General features: G+C 43.3%; 1 protein-coding gene across 1 annotated transcript in view; it reads left to right on the top strand.

Moving 5' to 3' along the window:
- The first annotated feature begins 10918 nt into the window (after positions 1–10918).
- The window catches only part of NXPH2 (neurexophilin 2), a 132976-nt gene continuing 119811 nt past the window's right edge, over positions 10919–24083 (top strand). Inside the window, exons 1-2 of the mRNA XM_075318805.1 lie at positions 10919–11268; positions 11490–11640. Of these exons, the coding sequence (XP_075174920.1) occupies positions 11590–11640 (51 nt within the window). The 5' untranslated portion in view covers positions 10919–11268; positions 11490–11589. The remainder of the gene's footprint in view (positions 11269–11489; positions 11641–24083) is intronic.

Genomic DNA, 24083 nt, shown 5'->3' with positions numbered 1-24083 from the left:
TTACAGCACCACTAGCAAGAAGATGTTATTCAAGTAACAGAAGTGGATTTGCCAGCAATGAGGCACTGTGACCTTCTGATACCAGACTTGCCAGAGGTCTCCCCCGGGCAGGACACACTCATGACACTGTGTACCTGCATTACATTACTTTTCCTGTACTGATCCTGAGTTACATCCTGTATTATACTCCAGAGCTGAACTCACTATTCTGCTGGTGCAGTCACTGTGTACATACATTATATTACTGATCATGTACTGATCCTGAGTTACATCCTGTATTATACTCCAGAGCTGCACTCACTATTTTGCTGGTGCAGTCACTGTGTACATACATTACAATACTGATCATGAGTTACATCCTGTATTACACTCCAGAGCTGCACTCACTATTCTGCTGGTGGAGTATATTACATATATTACTTTAGATGCCTTTATTCTAGATGTCTGTACACACGCAATGCTCAGATGTCCGTCCCCCCCCCCCACCCCCCGTTATCCCCCCCCTTCTTTTTGTTTCACGGTTCTGTTCCCCAAAAAACATGATACTTGTCTGTTGTGTCTTCTCTTACAGGTATCCCGTTTTCCTTCTTGGCTTTTCGAGTTGTCATTATAGAAACCTGAGTGTCTTTGAACCTTGAGGGTTGATTGCAAAAGCTGCTCCTGTGTGACCTGGGAAATATCATCCCTGGTGCTGACCCCACTTATTCCTGTTTTCTGGGTAACCCCTCCATTCCCTCAACTGTTCTTGTAGATGGTGCCCCCAGAAGAGGGGTTCTACAAAGGCCTCAGTGATAATGTAAAAAAAAAAAAATCAAAATCAAATCTTTATTTTTATATAGCGCTAACATATTCCGCAGCGCTTTACATACATCAGGAACACTGTCCCCATTGGGGCTCACAATCTAAAGTCCCTATCTGTATGTCTTTGGAGTGTGGTAGGAAACCGGAGAACCCGGAGGAAACCCACGCAAACACGGGGAGAACATACAAACTCCTTGCCGATAGTGTCCTTGGTGGGATTTGAACCCAGGACCCCAGCGCTGCAAAACTGCAGTGCTAACCACTGAGCCACCACAAGACTGCAGTGCTAACCACTGAGCCACCACAAGACTGCATGGGCTAACCACTGAGCCACCACAAGACTGCATGGGCTAACCACTGAGCCACCACAAGACTGCAGTGCTAACCACTGAGCCACCACAAGACTGCAGCGCTAACCACTGAGCCACTGTGCTGCCCTAATGTGAGTTCTGATGGTTCACTCACACATTCGTTTTGACCATTATGGAATTCCATCTATATTTTGGAAATACCCCTGGGTCCCATCAGGTTTAAAGCACAACTCCAGCATGGGGTTTTTATTCACTGCTGGAGTGGTGCTTAAATCTAACACCCTTCACCCAGTATTATACTTCCAGTGTTTTCAGCTTTTTCCGGCACTGCTCTGGTCCTGCGGTGCCATCTTGTGCCACCAATGTCTAATGGCCGGACGTCGGCAGTTACATCACAAGAGCTCAATAAAAGTCTATGACAGCCAGAATGAGGCTCCCATAGACTTTTATTAGTTTGTGACTTCCAGTGCACTCCATAAAACACCTGAGCTGCCGGCAGGTCACAAATCCCCCTCCCCCCCGGGAGCAAAGGTGAGTACAAGACAAGGGGCTTGCATGTAAAGTACCACTCCAGCGCTGCAATTAAACAATACTTCAGCGGTGCTTTAAAGTGGTTGTTAACATTGGGGGGACAGGCAAAAGGATTAGAAATTCTCCTACTAGAATGAGCTCACTGATGGACTCTAAGTTAACTCCACAGCCAGCAATACAGAGGCTATAGATGGCAAAGGTGCAACATTTCTTATGTAGCCCAATTGAAGAATAATTTTTCATTTTTTACATTCTAACCTGTCAAGTCTCTGGATTGTGTCTGAATTATTCTTTTTCTTTGATAACTGTAATATATATATAATATATATATAATATATAGTGTGTATGTGTGTATATATATATATATATATATATATATATATATATATATATATATGTATGTATGTATATAGCGACTTTCATCACAGAGGTGACCAGAGATAAGACCCGAATGTGTCCCCCGCACCCAGAAACCCTCCAGCCGTGCCCTCCCCTCTTCTAGAGGTCTGTGCAGGTCTGAGCCCCAATCTCTGCGGTTTGGGATGGGCATGTTGTACTGAACACGTGGGCACTGTCAGATGCCCCAAAAGTCAGACTGCTGTGAGTGGAGCCCTGCATCCGGCGAGGTCTGACATTGCATTGTTTTGTTCCTTAAACTGAAAGAATCGTCATAAGATGATTTATTATTAAATAAGGTTTTTATTTGAAATGTATTTTCTTTTATTGTTATTTTTAGTTTTATTCTCCACATAACTTTCAAGTAAAAAATCTGAAATTTTGCAGTTTTCACATTACCCTTAAAGACAATATCAGACTCACACTTCCAGTTCTTTACCGAAGACAATTCAGCAGTCTCATTATCATCGATACACCTCTATATACTGTAGAGTAAACAACACAGGATCCACCATTCTCAATAAGAGATATCACAGCTTACCTCCTCCTGTACATTGACTGATATCCTCTCTATATACAGTAGATAACAGGACCCACCATTCACAATCTGTGATGTCACAGTTCACCTCCTCCCCCTCCTGTACAATGATTGGTAACACCTCTATATACAGTAGATAACATAGGATCCACCATTCTCAATAGGAGATATCACAGCTCACCTCCTCCTGTACATTGACTGGTATCCTCTCTATATACAGTAGATAACAGGACCCACCATTCACAATCTGTGATGTCACAGCTCACCTCCTCCCCGTCCTGTACAATGATTGGTAACACCTCTATATACAGTAGATAACATAGGATCCACCATTCACAATAGGTGATGTCACAGCTCACTTCATCCTCCTCCTGTTTAATGACTGATAACACAGGATCCACCACTCACAATAGGTGATGTCACAGCTCACCTCCTCATCCTGTACAATGACTGATATCCCCTCTATATACAGTAGATAACACAGGACCCACCATTCACAATAGGTGATGTCACAGTTCACCTCCACCTTTTCCTGTACAATGACTGATATCGCCTCTATATACAGTAGATAACACAGGACCCACCATTCACAATAGGTGATGTCACAGCTCACCTCTTCCTGCTGTACAGAAGACAATTCAGCAGTCTCATTATCATCGATACACCTCTATATACAGATATACTTATGCCTATATATATATACTGTACAGTAGATAACACAGGATCCACCATTCTCAATAGGAGATATCACAGCTCACATCCTCCTGTACATTGACTGATATCCTCTATATACAGTAGATTACAGGACCCACCATTCACAATAGGTGATGTCATAGCTCACCTCCTCCCCCTCCTGTACAATGATTGGTAACACCTCTATATACAGTAGATAACACAGGATTCACCACTCACAATAGGTGATGTCACAGCTCACTTCATCCTCCTCCTGTTTAATGACTGATAACACAGGATCCACCACTCACAATAGGTGATGTCACAGCTCACCTCCTCCTCCTGTACAGTGATTAATAACACCTCTATATACACTAGAATAACACAGGAGCCACCATTGACAACAGGTGATGGCACAGCTCACCTCCTCTCCAATATTTAGATCTAGTTTATGGCTGGCTACGTTTACGTTGCTGCAAAAAAAAAAAAAAAGCATTAGTCTAATAAGTATAGTGACCAGTGTGAAGATTTTAAAGGGAACCTGTCATGTGAAAATTTACCAGTAAGCTTCAGCTATGGGGTTAATCTGCAGGTCAATAGATTTCTGATCCTGCCTGGCGACCACACTGAGAGCTCCGCGCAGCATTCTGCTTCCATAAATATGGGTGGTGCTGGCGCGGGTTCACTGATGCTCAGTGCACAGTGAGCAGTGGCTGTAACCGCACCCAGCACTGACCGCACCCCAGCACAGACCGCACCCCAGCACTGACCGCACCCCAGCACTGACCGCACCCCAGCACTGACCGCACCCCAGCACTGACCGCTAACTCTAATACACAGCTTTGTTAGTGAAGAAAAGGTTTTTACCAGCTCACCTGTATAGGAACTCCTCCCTGTTTTGGAAGTGTTGCTGGTGCTGGAACTTGAAATAGAAAACATCTCCAACTTCCAAATGCATAACGTTTCTTTTATTCCAAAAATTAAAATCTAAAGTTCAGGACTTGATCCAAAGTAATCCGAGCATTTGGAAGCTGGAGATCTTTGCTATTTGTAATACACAGCTTGTCTGCAGTCACCACTAGAGGGAGCACTACAGCCATTATTCTATTATTGTGCAGCATAACAGGTACATGGTGATGTCTCTCCAAAGGCAGATTGGTCTCCTGGAGGGGGAATAATTATCAGGCAAGTTATCATTAAATTATCACAAAGGCGGTCTCTCTATAAATGGACGCTCCCATTTCATAGCAATATCAATATTATGAAAAAAAAATGTAATAACATTTTTTCAAAAAGGAGCAAATAAGTCCCGAGTAATAAATAATTTATAATCTTTATTCAATATTTAAAATGTAAACACACAATTAAAAAGAGATGTATACAACAACAGAAAAACCTAGCAGGATAATAATATTGCACATACAAAAATCCCCAATGGGCAAAGTGACAAGTGCTGTGCAATATTGCAAACAACCTCCTCCCTATACCAGTGTAAATCGGGCTATATAACTACACTACTTTCCATACATGCAATAAATGGCAGAATGCCCATGTAAAATCTGACAAAAATGGAGGCTAGTATATTGCTAATTTATTGCAAGATAAATAAAGTTGTTATGGTCACTTAAATATGTAAGATGCCCCCCCTTGAAGCGGGTTAGCGAAACGTACGTCGGGGTAAGAGACTGGCGGCATCTTACTACAACAAACCCAGGTAACCTTATGCTTATGGTTGGTGGATTCTGTTATGTATTGTTATGGTCACTTAAATATGTAAACATATAAAATGCTGTGCAATATAACCCAGTTGCAGGTGAATGGTGGATCTGTTAAGTCCAACCTATAAGCAGGATCAGTGCAAGTAAATACCTAACATTAAATTAGATCAGCTGGCGACTGCAGACAACTCCCTAACGGGAGAAAAGTACCTTATCTAGCAGATGCCACGCTGACCGATCACCGGAACAGAATCCACCAACCATAAGCATAAGGTTACCTGGGTATGTTGTAGTAAGATGCCACCAGTCTCTTACCCCGACGTACGTTTCGCTAACCCGCTTCAACGGGGGGCATCTTACATATTTAAGTGACCATAACAACTTTATTTATCTTGCAATAAATTAGCAATATACTAGCCTCCGTTTTTGTCAGATTTTACATGGGCATTCTGCTATTTATTCCATGTATGGAAAGTAGTTTAGTTATATAGCCCGATTTACACTGGTATAGGGAGGAGGTTGTTTGCAATATTGCACAGCACTTGTCATTTTGCCCATTGGGGATTTTTGTATGTGCACTATTATTATGCTGCTAGTTTTTTCTGTTGTTGTATACATCTTTTTAATTGTGTGTTTACATTTTAAACATTGAATAAAGATTATAAATTATTTATTACTCGGGACTTATTTGCTCCTTTTTGAAAAAATGTTATTAAAAATTATTTTCATAATATTGATAAAGTTATCATTAAAGTATCTTGTGATTACAGAAACAGTGAGTGCTGAAGATCACAACTAGTCCATAAAAGTCATTTAAATTAATAATAGCTGAGGTCTGATTTGGGTCAGAAGTGCAAAATAGGGCAAAACTGCAAGAGAAACAAGAAAGGGTGAGTGATGGTATTGCTCACCTGCAGTGGGGGTCTTGGACGTGTTTGGGGTCATTATCATGTAGGAATACGGAGGGAGGGGATCCTACTCTGCTTCCATATGTCACAGGACATGTTGGCATTCATGGTTCCCTCAATGACCTGTAGCCCCCATATCTGGCAGCACTCATGCAGCCCCAAACCATGACCCTCCACCACCATGCCTGACTGTAGGCAGGACACACTTGTCTTTGTCCTCCTCACCAGGTGCCACCACACACACTTGATAACCTGAAGAAGAAACAAAACAGCTAGCACTACATGTGCGCTACAGCACTAAAAATTCCAACTGTACTTATTATAAATGAGATTTTTGGCAAAAAAGTGCAATTTCCTGAGCCACCCCGCCACTCCACGGCAAATCTCTATTGGGGCAGTCCTACGCTAAAATAGTTTTGGCACATTTTATAAACTGCCTCACATATGAAATAGTAGAACTGCTCTTAGCAGCACTCACCTGGTCTATTTCAATCCCGTACCCATGACTGAGTCATGGCTGTGGGCGGGACAGGTCCAAGCAAATGCTGCATGAAGTAAATAGCCTGTGGACAAGGTCTGATGACTGAATGTGAACAGTCACCAACCGCCAAAGTCTAGACAGGTGGAATACATCCCAAATTGGGGTGCATAGCAAGGTGGAGGTCAACCACCGACCAATTCAATGAAGAAAAAACAAAAAGCCAGCACTAAATGTGCACTACAGCACTAAACATTCCAACTGTACTTATTATAAATGAGATTTTTGGCAATTGCAATTTCTTGAGCCACCCCGCCACGTCACACTTGTCTTTGTCCTCCTCACCAGGTGCCACCACACACACTTGATAACATCTGTAAGTTTATCTTTGTCTCATCAGACCACGGACGGCTTTCTTGTGCATTATCTTTAGAAGCTCCCTTCCTGTGTGTGTGTGGCGTATGGTCTGAGCACTGACAGGTGACCCCCCACCCCCACCCAGAAACCTCTGCAGTGTGTGGTGTATGGTCTGCGCACTGACAGGTGGACCCCCCAGCCCTGTAACTTCTGCAATGTGCGGCGTATGGTCTGAGCACTGACAGGTGACCCCCACCCCAGAAACCTCTGCAGTGTGCAGTGTATGGTCTGAGCACTGACAGGTGGACCCCCCCAGCCCTGTAACCTCTGCAATGTGCAGCGTATGGTCTGAGCACTGACAGGTGACCCCCCACCCCAGAAACCTCTGCAGTGTGTGGTGTATGGTCTGCGGACTGACAGGTGACCCCCCACCCCAGAAACCTCTGCAGTGTGCAGTGTATGGTCTGAGCACTGACAGGTGGACCCCCCAGCCCTGTAACCTCTGCAATGTGCGGCGTATGGTCTGAGCACTGACAGGTGACCCCCACCCCAGAAACCTCTGCAGTATGCAGTGTATGGTCTGAGCACTGACAGGTGGACCCCCCAGCCCTGTAACCTCTGCAATGTGCGGCGTATGGTCTGAGCACTGACAGGTGACCCCCCACCCCAGAAACCTGACAGGTGGACCCCCCCAGCCCTGTAACCTCTGCAATGTGCGGCGTATGGTCTGAGCACTGATAGGTGACCCCCCCACCCCAGAAACCTCAGCAGTGTGCAGTGTATGGTCTGAGCACTGACAGGCGGACCCCCCACCCCTGTAACCTCCACAATGTGTGGCGTATGGTCCGAGTACTGACAGGCGGACCCCCCACCCCTGTAAGCTCTACAGCAATGCTGGCTGTACTCATACATCTTTTCAGAAAAGATGACCTCTGGAGCACGTGCACTCAGCTTCTGTGGTCAACCATGGCGAGGCCTGTTCTGAGTGGATCCTGTCTGGTTATACCCCTGTATGGTCTTGGCCACCATGCTGCAGCTCAGTGTCAGGGTGGTGACAATCTTCTTCTAGCCTCGGACATCTTTATGTAGAGCAACAATTCTTTTTTCAGATCCTCAGCGAATTCTTTGCCATGAGGGGCCATGTTGAACTTCCAGGGACCGGTATGAGAGAGTGTGACCGTCTGAAGAAGTGTGTGACGTCTGAAACAAAAAGCTGCATACAGCCTGAAGTCAGGTGATAATTTCTTTAACTAGACAACCCCTTTAAGTCTGACACTTGGAGCTGTGCTTCAGGAAAGCAAAAGCTGACGGCTAGAAGATGTGATTCTTTCCCTATTTATTACTATTCCAATATAAATCACGCACAGAAGCATATGCTGGCGTCTGGGCCCCATTCACATGATACAGGCGGCCACAAACAGCAGCTTGTGAACTGTAGAACAAATGAGAGTCCGAATACGAGTCTGCGAGAAAGGTGGGACATTCCTGACACGGGGGGCTTTATATACTGTGACCGCAGAGGAGCATCTGTATCAGATGTGGAAATTAAAGGGGACCTCTGCCCTTAATTAGGCTTTGCTTATACAGCACCTTCCTATTCTGCAGCTCTTACACATTCATTGCAAATCCTCTGGATATTGTGTGAGTATTTAACTATGATTTTTATTTTTACATTACATATATGAGCAGAGATAGATATTACAAATATGATGGATCAGGGGTGGGCAATTCATTTTCCCGAGGGGCCACACGAGAGACTAGTGTGGAGGCCGAACCAATAGGTTGAAATTAATTCTGCCCAAAATTAAGATTAACATATTAATTTTAATTATATTTTTTCATATTAATAATTGTATCACTATTGATACTTAAGTATGCTGACATCCCCCTAAACACAGCATGAGCCCCCACACTGCCCCTACATATAGTATGATCCCCCACATAGCCTCCTATATACAGCAATAGTCCCCATATAGCCCTTCAATAAAGTATGAGCCCTCACATACCTTTCTATATACAGTGTGAAACCACACATAGCCCCTATATACAGTATGGCCCAAATAGCCCTTATATACAGTATGAGCCCCCACGTGGCCCCTATATAGTGTGAGCCACCACATAGTCTTATGAACCCCCACATAGCCCATGTTTAGTGTGAGCCCCCACATGGCCCCTATTTACAGTATGAGCCCCCACATAACCCATATATACAGTGTGAGCCCCCACATAACCCCTATATATAGTGTGATCCACCACATAGTCTTTTACATACAGTATGGGCCCCCACATTGCTCCTATTTACAGTTTGAGCCTCCACATAATCCCTATATACAGTGAGCCCCCACATAGCCTTCTACATACAGTAGGAGCCCCCACATTGCTCCTATTTACAGTGTGAGCCCCCACATAGCCTTCTACATACAGTATGAGCCCCCACGTTGCTCCTATTTACAGTGTGAGCCCCCACATAACCGTTATATACATTATGAGCCCCCACATAGCCTTCTACAAACAGTATGAGCCCCCACATTGCACCTATTTACAGTGTGAGCCCCAACATAGCCCCTATTTACAGTGTGAGCCTCCACATAACCGTTATATACATTATGAGCCCCCGCATAGCCTTCTACATACAGTATGAGCCCCCACATTGCACCTATTTTCAGTGTGAGCCCCAACATAGCCCCTATTTACAGTGTGAGCCTCCACATAACCCCTATATACAGTGTGAGCCCCCAAATATCCTTCTATATACAGTGTGAGCCCCCACATATCCTTCTATATACAGTGTGAGCTCCCACACAGTCACCTATATACAGTATGAGTCCCCACATCAATTTTTCTCTGCCATTCAGGTCCAGGGAGATTAGCTATAGTGCCATGGGTTGTAAACGTCTTGATTTTGTTGCTCATAGTGTACAAAGGAACATCAAAATCTCTGTAGATGGACTTGTAGAGATTGTTGAAATTGTTCAACAAATTTGGTTCTCTTCTCCTCTTTCTGTTCTCCATGGTTAGTGCGGCACACACAGACACACAATGCAAACATTGAGTCAACTTCTCCCCTTTTTATTTGGTTTCAGGCGTGATTTTCATATTGCCCACAGGTGAGTTTGAACAAGTATCAGATGCTTGAAACAAGCATGTTTACCCACAATTTTGTCCAGGGTTTGTGTGAAATTATGTCCAATTTGCCTTTTTCTCACTTTGTTTTTGTTTTGCTCGAAAACACAAACAGGAAATAAATAACAAGACATTCGTAACTGCAATAATTTTCTGGGAGAAGTAGTTAATTTTCTGGAACAATTTCAAGGGTGCCAACACTTCTGGCCATGACTAGACATATATGACGCAGATGATGTGGCGGCACGGTGGCTCAGTGGTTAGCACTGCAGTTCTTGTGGTGGCTCAGTGGTTAGCACTGCAGTCTTGTGGTGGCTCAGTGGTTAGCACTGCAGTCTTGTGGTGGCTCAGTGGTTAGCACTGCAGTTCTTGTGGTGGCTCAGTGGTTAGCACTGCAGTCTTGTGGTGGCTCAGTGGTTAGCACTGCAGTCTTGTGGTGGCTCAGTGGTTAGCACTGCAGTTCTTGTGGTGGCTCAGTGGTTAGCACTGCAGTCTTGTGGTGGCTCAGTGGTTAGCACTGCAGTCTTTTGGTGGCTCAGTGGTTAGCACTGCAGTCTTGCAGCGCTGGGGTCCTGGGTTCAAATCCCACCAAGGACAACATCTGCAAGACGTTTGTATGTTCTCCCCGTGTTTGCGTGGGTTTCCTCCGGGGTCTCTGGTTTCCTCCCACACTCCAAAGACTTACAGATAGGGACTTTAGATTGTGAGCCCCAATGGGGACAGTGTTCCTGATGTATGTAAAGCAATGTGGAATATGTTAGCGCTATAGAAAATAAAGATTTAATGATGTAGATGTGAAATAGGTGTATAGAGGGTAAATAATTATATGATTAGATGAGGAAAGTCTGGCTGGATATTGCAGTTATTCCTATATTTCTTATTATGCAGTTTTCTTTATTTCCCTTTTTCTTATTATTCTGTATAAGCTGCAGCATTGTTACATTTGACTTTTTTTCCTTTTTAAGGAGGAGGAATCTATGGATGAATATTTTGGTTCGTGTTGTCCAATCCCAGCGCCGGCGGTGGAGCTGCCCAGCCCAGGTGATGTGCCGGCTCCAGTGCGGGCAGATAACAGAGAGTGCAGGCTGATAACAGAGAGTGCGGGCTGTGCCTAGTGAGCTGGGTGCAGTGCCATTGGTGGCGCCGGCTGCCAGTGACAGCTCGGGGAGTGCCCACCCCGGTGTATGCTGAGCCGGCCCCGCTGCCCCCCGCACACACGGGACGATGCCGGCAGTGACAGCAGCCCGGGCAGCGCTCAGTCTGGATAAGACCCCCGCAGCCCTCCTCACAATGCAGAGACCCTCATAGCTCCGATATTGTCTCCTGGGGGCAAACTTCCACCTCTCGAGTCCTCGGAGGAGCACGATGTCTGCAGGGTCTGTATGGGAGCTGGGAAGAGGCAGGAACCGTCCGGGGCTCACACTCTGAGATAACGGTACGGACCCTTTCTGCATTAGGACCCCACAAACCTCTTGTTACACATGTAGCAGAGCTGACGTTGTCATTCGGAGCATCAGCTGCTGTAACCAGTGCTCTCCGCTGATCTGTGATCCTGAGACAATCTCCGCTCTGCTACATCTGCTACATCTGCATCTGCTACATCTGCATGCAGAGTTCTCCTTTACATATAAGATATTGTTGCTTTTTTGCACTTAGGACCCTGAGACATCATTTCCAGCCTATTCAATGTGACTTTGGGTGAGATCTGAAGACACCAAGCTCATGAAATAATCTCCTCCACTCCTGAAGCTCCAAGATGGGACTACATCTCCTCTCCATTCTTCTGGTCAAGTGTCTTCTTCATCTGGTAAGTCCAAGTAGTCTTTACTAATGAGAATTATATGGCCTAGGAAATAATAGATATATAGAAAATTCCATGGAAAGCATAGATTTATAGAGAGATGGATGGAAGGAGGGATAGACCTGAGATGGAGGAATAGGTAAAGAGAATGATAGATATAGAGGATAGAGAGATGGATGGAAGGAGGGATAGTTAGAGGATAGATAGAGAGAAGGATAGATGGATGGATAAGTAGCGATAGATAGATAATAGATAGAAAGATAGATAGATGAATAGAAGGAGGGATAGATAGATAGAGGGATAGATAGATGAATGGAAGGAGGGATAGATAGATGAATGGAAGGAGGGATAGACATGAGACAGAGGGATAGTTACAGATAAGGATAGATGGAGAGAAGGATAGATAGAGAGGGATAGATAGATGGATGGAAGGAGGCATAGACGTAAGATGGAGGGATCGTTATAGAGGATAGAGATAGATAGAAGGATTGATGGATAAATAGAGGGATAGATAGATGATAGATAGAGCGATAGATAGAGGGATAGATAGATAGATAGATAGATAGAGGGATAGATAGATAGATAGATAGAGGGATAGATAGATAGATAGATAGAGGGATAGATAGATAGATAGATAGAGGGATAGATAGATAGATAGATAGATAGATAGAGGGATAGATAGATAGATAGATAGAGGGATAGATAGATAGATAGATAGATAGAGGGATAGATAGATAGATAGAGGGATAGATAGAGGGATAGATAGATAGATAGATAGATAGAGGGATAGATAGATAGATAGATAGAGGGATAGATAGATGATAGATAGATAGATAGATAGCGGGATAGATAGATAGATATCCACAGAATAAAAGGTAGTGTTGGCTGGAGAAAGGTTCCTATTGCTTCATATAAATCATGAAATATTACTACATCTAAGGGCCATTAAAAGTCAGATTTTGCACTGACAGAACCCGGAACCTTTTCCCTGTGAATTTATATTTTGTACCTTCTTCTGGTTCCTGACCCGGAGTCCTGCACCCAAATCTGAGAGAGACCGAAGCGGCTTTAACTTATTGTGGATAGATAGATAGTAGATAGATAGATAGATAGATAGATAGATAGATGGAGGGATAGATAGATGGAGGGATAGAGGGATAGATAGATAGATAGAGGGATAGATAGATAGAAGATAGTAGGTAGATAGATAGATAGATAGATAGAGGGATAGATAGAGGGATGGATAGATGGATGGATAGAGAGATAGAGGGATAGATAGATAAATAGATGGATAGATAGATAGAGGGAGGGATAGATAGATAGATGGATAGATAGAGGGATGGATGGATGGATGGATGGATAGATAGAGAGATAGAGAGAGAGAGGAATAGATAGATAGATAGATAGATGGATAGATAGATTGGTCCTGCCAATAAAGCTTATTTGATTTGATTTGATTTGATTTGATAGCGGGATAGATAGCTAGAGGGATAGATAGATAGATAGAAGGAAGGATAGATAGATAGAGGGATAGATAGGTAGATGGATAGATAGCGGGATAGATAGATACTGGGAAACCAAGACATTGTCTCATTTCTGTGCTCAACCCTAATACACAGCACATTCAGCTCTGCTACATCTGTGCTTATTACATGACGTCTCGCTATATCCAGGACATCTGATCTGTGCAGTAACTTTCTATCCTGATGAATATTTCATGTCGGAGTGAGTTTTGTCTTTTTTCCACCTGTTCCACACATTGTAGCCTCTCGCCATGTTGGCAGTGAGTGTTTGTTATTACCTGTCTGGGGTTTGTCGTTTTACCTGGCGCCGCCGCTCTGTATTATGTTACTGTTTGAGCAGTGGTTGATTTGTTTTTGTTTTTTTTCTGGTTTTGATTGATGTTACAGAAACTACAAGTTTGTTTGTTTTTGGGGGGAAAAGCGTTACATAGATGATATGTTTTCTATATAGTGTCACAAATAATAGAAATATAGAACTGAAATACATAAAATTACAAAAATAAGAATGATATATAATGTACAGTTCCAAAACTGGAATAAATGATCATAATGAGCATGTTCAGTATATAGAATGTATATAGTAAATGTATAATTTCACTATTTTTTATTTGTAGTATTTTTATTTATTGTAGTATTATCATCATTATTATTATTTGTACTCTTTGCCTTTTTTTTACTATTGACCTCTTCTGTTACCTCATGTTTGAAACCTGAATTAATATTTATTAGGAAATTCCCTACAGTAATAATATCCGGACCTTCGTCACTCTCTCCCCTATTATTATGGGAGCTGACCATGATCAGGTTTGTGGTGACAATCCATGTACCCAGGATATCTGGATTGCGTTCACACTGGTGTAATATGGGCGACCACCTCTGAGCACCTGTATTATGGCTGTGGCCCCGCCCCTGCCCAGCCCTCGCACCGCCCATGCGGTTCTGCTGACATAAACTTTTGATCTCATGACTTAAGCTCCAGGGGGTCCAAGTGCAGATGCTAAAATGTGGTTGTGTCATTACTGTAGTTTACCGGCTTGGCATTAGGTCTGTGTGTATTCGAGGGGTCATTACATCAATAGCGTCACCATGCGCAGCAGAGCTGAGGTGGTTATTTGGCTCTGCAGTATAGTAATATTTTATGGGTGTTACTACATGGGTCAACAATTGAGATATTCATCTTCATAACCAAAGAAGGTGCAAAGGGTTAATGACAAATTCTGCTCAGCTACTTCCGTCTATACTGATGTTACTGATTATTATTATTATTTATTATTTATTTTACATAATATGCTCTCTTCTGCAATGAACCCTGGTTCAAAACGCAAACAAGCAAATCTCATCCTTGGCCCATTTTCAGGCCACCGTACACGATGGCGATGGTGCAGGGAGGAGGGAGCGGTGAACTCCAGAGCCGCTCACACCGCACAGATCACTGTCCTCTATAGAAGACAAAATGTAGAAAGAAACATGGAACCTCCAAAACTGCACAATCCCATCAACATTACACACAAAGATACAAGAAGTCGCCCCCATAATAACCGACTACTAACAATTTATCAACAACCTTTCTAGTTACACTGGTGTAATAGGAGCAGCCAGATTTGGGCCCTGTTTTATGGCTGTAGCCCCCCCTTGTGGTTCTGCTGACCCCAACCTTGATCATCACGGCCTAAGATGAGGGGGATCCAAGTGTGGAAGCTAAAAAGTGCATGTGTCATTACTGTATATCCCAGCCTCGCAATGATCTGTGTGTATTGTAAAGCATTGTCAGGATCTTTCTTTCTTTGTTTTCTTTCTTTTCTTTCTTTCTTTTCTTTTCTTTTCTTTCTTTCCTTATCTTTTCTTTTCTTTCTTTCCTTTCTCTCTTTCTGATTTTTCTCTTTCTCTTCTTTCTTTCTCTGTCTTTCTCTCTCACTCCTTTTTTTATTTTGCTCTTTCTTTCTCGTTTTCTTTCCATAACTCTCTCCTTTTCTCTTTCTCTTTCTTTTTTTCTCACTTTTTTTTCTCTTTCACTTTCTTATTCTCGTTTTCTTTTTGCACATCTCTCGCTCCTTTTCTCTCTTCCTTTCACTCTTTCTCTATCTCCATTTCTCTCTCTTTCTATGTCTGTTTTTTTTTCTTTCCCTATCAGTTACTCTTTTTTTTCTCTTTCTCTCATTCCATATCTGTTGCTCCCCTTCTCTCTCTCTCCCTTTCTCTTTCTTTCTTTTTTCATATCTTTCACTCCTTTTCTCTCTTTATGTTTTTCTCTCCTCTCTCCTTTTCTCTCTTTTTTCTCCCTCCATCTCTTTCGCTCTACCCTTCTCTCTTTCCATAGCTGTCACTTCTTTTCTCTTTATCTCGCTCACTTTCTCTATTTTACTCTTTTTCTCTTTTTGTCTCTTTCCATCTCTTGCTCCTTTTCTGTTTTTCTTTCTCTCTATCCCTCTCTTCTTTTTTTCTCTCTCTTTTTTTTCTCTCTCTTTTTCGTCTTCCCGTTCTCTCATTCAACATCATTTGCTCCTTTTCTATCTCCCTTTCTCTCTTTCCATAGCTCTAACTCCTTTTCTCTTTCTTTCTTTCTTTCTCTTTTTCTTTCTTTCTCACTTTTTCTTTCTCTTCTTCTCTCTTTGCATATCCCTCACTCCTTTTCTCTTTCTCTCTCTTTTTCTTTCTTTCTTTCTTTCTTTCTTTCTTTCTTTCTTTCTTTCTTTCCCTTTCTCTCTTTCTCTCTCTCTCTCTCTTTCTGTCTCTCACTCTATCTCTCGCTCTCTTTCTTTCTCTCTTTGCATATCCCTCACTCCTTTTCTCTTTCTCTCTCTTTTTCTTTCTTTTTTTCTTTCTTTCTTTCTTTCTTTCTTTCTTTCTCTCTCTCTTTCTGTCTCTCACTCTCTCTCTCGCTCTCTTTCTTTCTCTCTTGGCATATCCCTCCCTCCTTTTCTCTTTCTCTCTCTTTTTCTTTCTTTCTTTCTTTCTTTCTTTATCTCTTTCTCTCTTTCTCTCTCTCTAGCTCTCGCTCTCGCTCTCTCTCGCTCTCTTTCTTTCTCTCTTGGCATATCCCTCACTCCTTTTCTCTTTCTTTCCTTTTCTCTCTTTATGTCTCTCGCTCTTTCTCTCTTGCTATCCCTTTCTTTCTTTCTCTTTCTTTCTCTCTTGGCATATCCCTCACTCCTTTTCTCTTTGTCTCTTTCATTCCTTTTCTCTCTTTCTCTCTCTGGCTCTTTATCTCTTGCTTTCCCTTTCTTTCTTTCTCTTTCCATATCTCTTACTCCTTTTCTCTCTTCCTTTCTTTCTTTGCATATCTCTCATTCCTTTTCTCTTTCTCTTTATCTTGCTTTCTCTCTTTTCATATCCCTCCCCCTTTCTTTCTATCCCTCTCTTTCCTTTTGCTTTTCTTTCTTTCTCCTAACATCTACCTATTGATCTATTTATCCATTATCTAATATCTGTCTCACCTGGCTCGTAGAGATAGATTCCCCCAAACTTTCCCTCCTAAACCCTCCTCAGACCTTGTCTCCCGAGCCCCCGTCTCCTCAGACCTTGTCTCCTGAGCCCCCTGTCTCCTGAGCCCCCTGTCTCCTGAGCCCCCTGTCTCCTGAGCCCTCTGTCTCCTCTGACCCTGTCTCCTCTGACCCTGTCTCCTGAGCCCCCTGTCTCCTGAGCCCCCTTTCTCCTGAGCCCTCTGTCTCCTCTGACCCTGTCTCCTCTGACCCTGTCTCCTCTGCCCCTGTCTCCTGAGCCCCCTGTCTCCTCTGCCCCCCGTCTTCTAAGCCCCTTCTTGTTACACCTCGGTGGGTGTGAATCGGGTGAGGCGCAGAGTTTGGCTGATCGCGGATCATTTGCATTTGTGCGGGGAGTGACTATCTCTGTCACCACACATTGTAGAACTTTCTGCAGGTCCCCCGCCGTCTTGCATCTTAATTCCGCCATCTCCACACTTACCTAACCGATGTGTAAAAAAGAAAAAAAAAAAGGAAGAAATGTAATAAATAAATGAACGGAACCTTGAAGAGATTAAACACCCTCCTTAAGAGGCGATTTCTCATCCGACTACATGAGTTGATTGATTAGTTTCTGAGGACGCGTGTGTCAAATATTAATCCGCCTGCGGATTGTGCTCGCCGTGTGACGCTGCGGGGAGGGGGAGTGGGGGGCTCAGCCACTTTAGCAAAGCAATGAATTAGAGAACTGCAGTCCGGTGATAAGAGAAACCGTTCTTTCAAAATCGCCAGATTGGCGGACAATGGCGTCCTGTTTACCTTCTCCACATTTCACTGGAGGGGCTTTTCTTTGCGGCTTGATGAACAGAACACTGAGGTGCACATGTTCTCCGACGCTTTGGGGGATGGAAAAAAAAGACTTAGCGGCGGTGTATGTGTCACATAGCAGGATTATACTTTACAGGATTTCATATCCATAAAGCGGGAAGTGAGGTGGAAGAAAGCCATTGTACAAAAAAAAACATAAAAACCGCGCAATTCCTATAATCTGGCATCCGATAATCCGGCACTGGGGCTGTAATATAATAATTCACAAGATTAAGAGGGAGGCAACTCTATAAAAAGAATTAGCACGTTTCTAAAGCAGAATGGATGGTAACGTCAGAATGCTGATGGTTTTACCTTTCATCATCTGATAATCCGGAATATCTCATTGATACCGGATTAACAAATGTTTAATGCCATGTTCAAATTTTACTTATTGATTTAAAGGGGTTGTCCACTTTTTTTTCCACTAAATGCATTTATTTGGGGCTAAAAATCATTTTTGCAATTGAGAATTATTAAAAATTTCCATTGGTTTGGCTTGTACAAGTTCTTTGTTTTCCGGCACGCTCACTTTTGATGTCGCCGAATTGGCTGTCGGTGCTAAGAAAAAGAGTTTCAAATGCTCCAATCTAGTGGAGCTCACTGATAGATTCTCAGTTAACTCATTCTGCAGTCAGCAACATACAGATGCTAAGTAAATGGTGCTAAACTCAACTTTGATGTGGTCTGTGGTTATAAATTAGCTGACGGTGCTAAGAAAAGGACACAATTGGAGGGAGCTCACTGATAGATCCTCAGTTAACTAATTAACTTAACTCATTAACTCATTTAACTCATTTTGCAGATAGCCGATGCTAGGTAAATGCTATCACAGCAGGATTGACTTAAAGGTAATCTGTCACTAGGTTTTGCCACCTAATCAGAGAGCTGCATAATGTAGGGGCAGAGACCCTGATTACAGCAATGTGTCACTTACTGAGCTGCTTAGTGTAGTTTTGATAACATCACAGTTTAATCAGCAGTAGATTATCATTACAGGACTACTTGGCATGCTGCAGGTAGTCCAGCATATTCATGAGCTCTGTATAACTGCTGGATCTGCAGCAGAGAAAACATTGATTTTATCAAAATGACAGCAAACAGCTCAGTAAGTGACACATCACTGGAATCAGGGTCTCTGTCTCTACATTACGCTGCTCTCAGATGTGGGAGCAAAAATCTGGTGACAGATTCCCTTTAAAGAGGTTGCCGACCTACTTTTTCCTTTATGCATGTATTTGGGGATAAGAATCATTTTGGCTATTGGATTTTCTTGAAACATTTTGCCCCATTTTGCTTATACAGACTCTTTGATTCAACTTTGCTGTGGTCTGTAGTTATAAATCAGCTAAGATGAAAGATAAACTTTATATAAATTCACAAGTAAAAAAGAGCTCACTGACAGATTCTAAGTTAACTCATTAAGCAGTCTGCAATAGATCGAGGCCACAGAATGCAAACAGTGCAAACGTTTGCATGAAAATCTATCGCAAAATAGCTTTTTTTTTTGCATGTAAGTTAAAAAAATAAAAAAAAACAACAAATCATGTCCCCCCCCCCCCCCCCAAAGTGGACAACCCTACAAGTCAAAGCTTATAAAACCAAGAGAATCCAGTTAAATGGCAAATCTCATAATCCAGCACTTGTACAGAACATGAAATGATTGACAATATCGCAAAACTAGAAACAGAAGACAGAGAACAGTTATTAAGTAGCAAACGGAGAAACTGATCTGTTGCTCAGTGGTTAGCACTGCAGTCTTGTGGCGGCTCAGTGGTTAGCACTGCAGTCTTGTGGCGGCTCAGTGGTTAGCACTGCAGCCTTGTGGTGGCTCAGTGGTTAGCACTGCAGCCTTGTGGTGGCTCAGTGGTTAGCACTGCAGTCTTGTGGTGGCTCAGTGGTTAGCACTGCAGTCTTGTGGTGGCTCAGTGGTTAGCACTGCAGCCTTGTGGTGGCTCAGTGGTTAGCACTGCAGCCTTGTGGTGGCTCAGTGGTTAGCATTGCAGTCTTGTGGTGGCTCAGTGGTTAGCACTGCAGTCTTGTGGTGGCTCAGTGGTTAGCATTGCAGTCTTGTGGTGGCTCAGTGGTTAGCACTGCAGACTTGCAGCGCTGGGGTCCTGGGTTCAATTCCCACCAAGGACAACATCTGCAAGGAGTTTGTATGTTCTCCCCGTGTTTGCGTGGGTTTCCTCCGGGTACTCCGGTTTCCTCCCACACTCCAAAGACATACAGATAGGGACTTTAGATTGTGAGCCCCAATGGGGACAGTATTACCAATGTATGTAAAGCGCTGTGGAATTAACAGCGCTATATAAATGAATAAAATTATTATTTTAAAACTCACAAAAGTAAAAGATATGGACACCTTCAATGTGTTTATTTTTATTGTGACTATTTGTGGCTCAGACAGATCAATTTTAATATAGTCATAAATCAGCTAAAAGGAGCTCAGAAGGATAAAAGTCATAAACCCATCGGATCGAGCTCACTGATGGATTATCCGTTAACTCGTCGTGTAGCCAGCAATAGACAGCGCAGTGTGGATCATATAGAAAGCAAATTGTGCATAATATTTAATGAAACCCAGTTGCAAAAATTATTTTCAGCCAAAAATACATACATTTCAGGTATAGAAAAAAACCCTGCATATAATCTTGTCCATATTATTGTATCATAATCCAGAATATTTAATAAATTGGCTCCTGTAGGCGCTTTATTCCCAAATTAATTCACTGTAGACCACAGTAACCATAAATACATAATGTGTCACTCTGCTTTATATATTGTAAGCTGTTTATTATAATTCTTGCAGTTCCCTCTGTTTTCAGAGCTGATGGCAACCATTTTTGTCCATGTGGCTACAGACATGTCCTTACTAATGTTTCCTAATGGCTTGGCATACTCCGAGTTGTGTTGCTTGAGATAAAAAAAAAACTCTGCTAAAAAAAAAAAGAAAGATTTTGTGATACTCTGTCGGGAGATGTTCATGCTATTTGTGTCTCTAGGTGGCCACCCAGTGGTTGTGATGTGAATTGCGGCCTGTTCTGGATTTGCTATCATAATAATAATAATAATAATAATAATAATAATAATAAAGTTTATTTATATAGCGCCAACATATTCCGCAGCACTTTACAATCCGGTGGGGTGTTACAATATTGTATAGAATTTGTGTTCTGAGAAATTTAAATCGTTAAGTAAATTTCTATAAAGACACCAGACACATCTGGTCTCAGGAAGTTTATCCTGCTATACAGTGTGTCCACCCATATCCTGTCCACCGCCATTAACTTGAGAACAGCGGCAGCTATAGGCATAGAAGTGGTGTCTAGGTATAGTAAAGTAGCCATGCACTACACAATGAAACCACCTATAGCGCCACCTGGTGGAAAACAACGGAGTTAGCATTTTTAGCTCGAAAACGGAACGAGATAGAGAAAAAAGTGAATTACAAAGTTGCAGGGTATGATCAATTCAATACGAATCAACACCTTGCATACAGAAATGCTATCATATGAAACCCATGACCCCCCAAACATTGAATGCTGGTCACGCATATGGCGCTCATTTAACGCTGATGCTCAATGTGTCCCCCGTCAGCTGCAATGCCCATCTGGCCTCTGCACAGCATACTGTATCTTGCTGCACGTTGTGCAATATGGTAGGTGACACGTTTGCACAAGCATCTGTGATACGTCGTCATAGGTCCTGCAATGTTGGTGGAGGGGTCGCATACACCTGCTGTGTGATGTGACCTCACAGAAAGAAGTCCAATGGGCTCACGTCCGGTGAGCGTGGAGGCCACACAGCCACCATAGCCAATGACTTGTAGGAAGGTCTCCATGAGGTATCGCTTCACGTCTGCAGCCTTGTGAGCGTTACACGCTCTAATCATAGCATTTCTGTATGCAAGGTGTCGACTCGTATTGAATTGATGACGCTCTACAACTTTGTAATTCACTTTTTTTCACTATCTCGTTCTGTTTTCAAGATAAAAATGCTAACTCCGTTGTTTTCCACCAGGTGACGCTATAGGTGGTTTCATTGCATAGCGCATGGCTACTTTACTATACCTAGACACCACTTCTATGAATATAGCTGCCACCGTTTTCAAGTTAATGGCGGTGGACAGGATATGGGTGGACACACTATATATTTGACTGCATCGCTATGCAGCACAGACTTATTAAAAAATGTAACATAGAAGCATTTTAATGACTGTTCATTCTCCCATCATGTTCTAGATGTCTTTTTTCATCATTTATGTGATGGATAGATGTTGCCTTCTTTTATTTTTTGTTCTTTTTTTTTTTCCTTTTTGTACCTTAATTAAATCTGCAAATTGTGAAGATTAAGGGTATGTGCACATGCTGCAGAAATTTGCTGCACCTAAAAACTGCACCATATGGCCAAAAAAACACACTAAAAAAAGTGTGCAATTTTTTGGTCTGTTTTTTTATGCATTTTTTGTGTATTTAATGGGTGGAAGGGCTAAAAAAAATGCACTACAAAAACGCACAAAGAATTTACTTGATGCTTCAAACTGCAAGGAAAAAAGAAGCAACGTGCGCACAGCATTTCCGAATTTTCATAGAGTTTGCTGGGAGAAGGAAAGACATGCAGATTAGGGCAACAAACTGCACCAAAAAAAAAGGAAAGCATATGCAGTGTGCACAGAGCCTAATTATTTTAGTGAAAAAGAACTAATTGAACTATAAAAAGTTTTACTGTTTTGTAAACAAAGTTGGAAAGACAAGTTGTATCCTTTAAAGGGGTTGTCCGACATAAACTCAAACATTTTTGTTAAGCTAATCTGTGCTGTGTTGTCATATTAATCACACCTACATTGTTATTTTTTGTTTTCTAACTTTTGTTCCTCTTGAATTCACCCTTTATTCTCTGCAGCTCTTGTTTACATTCAGCTCCAGCAAACTGACCACTTCCTGTGCAAAGCCTCAGTCAGAGCTGGCACCGCCCGGCCTCAGTGTCCAGCCCCTCCCCAGTGTCCAGCCTCGCCCCCTGCACACACATTCCCTGTCAGTATTCTGCCCCAGCACCTGACCTGGTATCACTACAGCATTGCAAATAACAGCCCCACATCGGGCTCTGCACCCCACACGCACATCGGACTCTGCACCGCACACACACATATGACTCTGCAGTGCACACGCACATATGACTCTGCACCGCACACGCACATATGACTCTGCACCGCACACGCACATATGACTCTGCACCGCACACGCACATATGGCTCTGCACCGCACACGCACATATGGCTCTGCACCGCACACGCACATATGACTCTGCACCGCACACGCACATATGACTCTGCACCGCACACGCACATATGACTCTGCACCGCACACGCACATATGGCTCTGCACCGCACACGCGCATATGACTCTGCACCGCACACGCACATATGGCTCTGCACCGCACACGCACATATGGCTCTGCACCACACACGCACACATGGCTCTGCACCGCACACGTGCACATATGGCTCTGCACCGCACACGCGCACATATGGCTCTGCACCGCACACGCGCACATATGGCTCTGCACCGCACACGCGCACATCGGGCTCTGCACACGCGCACATACACACACAGCGCTCTGTACCGACCCCCTACCCCCATAGGGAACACATGTAGGGAATACATACTCACCCGTCCTCGGTCCCCGCCGCTCCTGCACGTTCGCGCGCTGTCTGGTCTGGACATATCAGCACAGTAGTGACATCACCACTGTCCTGATCTGTCAGACACAGACTGCACAGGCAGTGATGAGAAGCTGCGCTGCTTCTCATCAGCACTTTCAAGTGTACCGGCATCACAGATCCCAGATGCCGGTACATTTTGAATGTGCGATCCTGAGCAGGGGCCCGGTGCTGGCGCTGACACCACGGCAGCCGCCGCCAGGCCCCTCCCTTGTCACGGACTCCACAGCAGTGCAGGGGGAGGTTGTGGGCAGAGTACGGGGTGCGGGGGAATGTGTGGGAGGGTGCAGGGAAGGGGGCGGTGACTCCACATACTGTACCTGCCCAGCAGGGAGGCGACATGCTGTTTCCAGATTTGCATGTCAACATGGCCCTGCCCATGTTGACATGAAATGACCGGAAGCAGCAAAATCGCGGCAGGAGCGGTCACATGACCACTCTGAGCCGGGGGAGAGGGGCTGACAGCAGGGCAGGTAAGTGCTCTCTATCTACTTACCTGCCCCAATGTAGCCCCATAGGGTAATAAAAAAAAAAAAGTCAAAGAAGCCGGATAACCCCTTTAAGTGCCACAGAACTTGGAGATGTGAGTGTTGGTGTCATGATGGGCATGTAGTTTTTTTTTTGCAGGTGTCATGATGGCCATGTTCACACACCATTTTGGCAGCAGTTTGTTTTTTGTTACAATATTTATGCAAATAAAGAAATTGCATTGGAAAGTAACAGTGAAACCTATGGAAATTCAGAAATCTCATGCACATGCTTGTTTGTTTGCTTGTTTGTTTGCTTGTTTGTTTGTTTTTTCATGACTGCATTTTTTAAATCTGCAACATGTCAATTCTTTCAGCATTTTTTCACCCATAGGAAGCTAAAGAGTAATTCTCCATAATGCAATCACCCATAGGGTGCAACATTTTTGGT

This window comes from Anomaloglossus baeobatrachus, chromosome 7 (assembly GCF_048569485.1).
Source record: "Anomaloglossus baeobatrachus isolate aAnoBae1 chromosome 7, aAnoBae1.hap1, whole genome shotgun sequence".
Classification (NCBI taxonomy): domain Eukaryota; kingdom Metazoa; phylum Chordata; class Amphibia; order Anura; family Aromobatidae; genus Anomaloglossus; species Anomaloglossus baeobatrachus.
The sequence above is the reverse complement of the archived record's forward strand: the minus strand, read 5'-3'. Positions and strand labels throughout refer to the sequence as shown.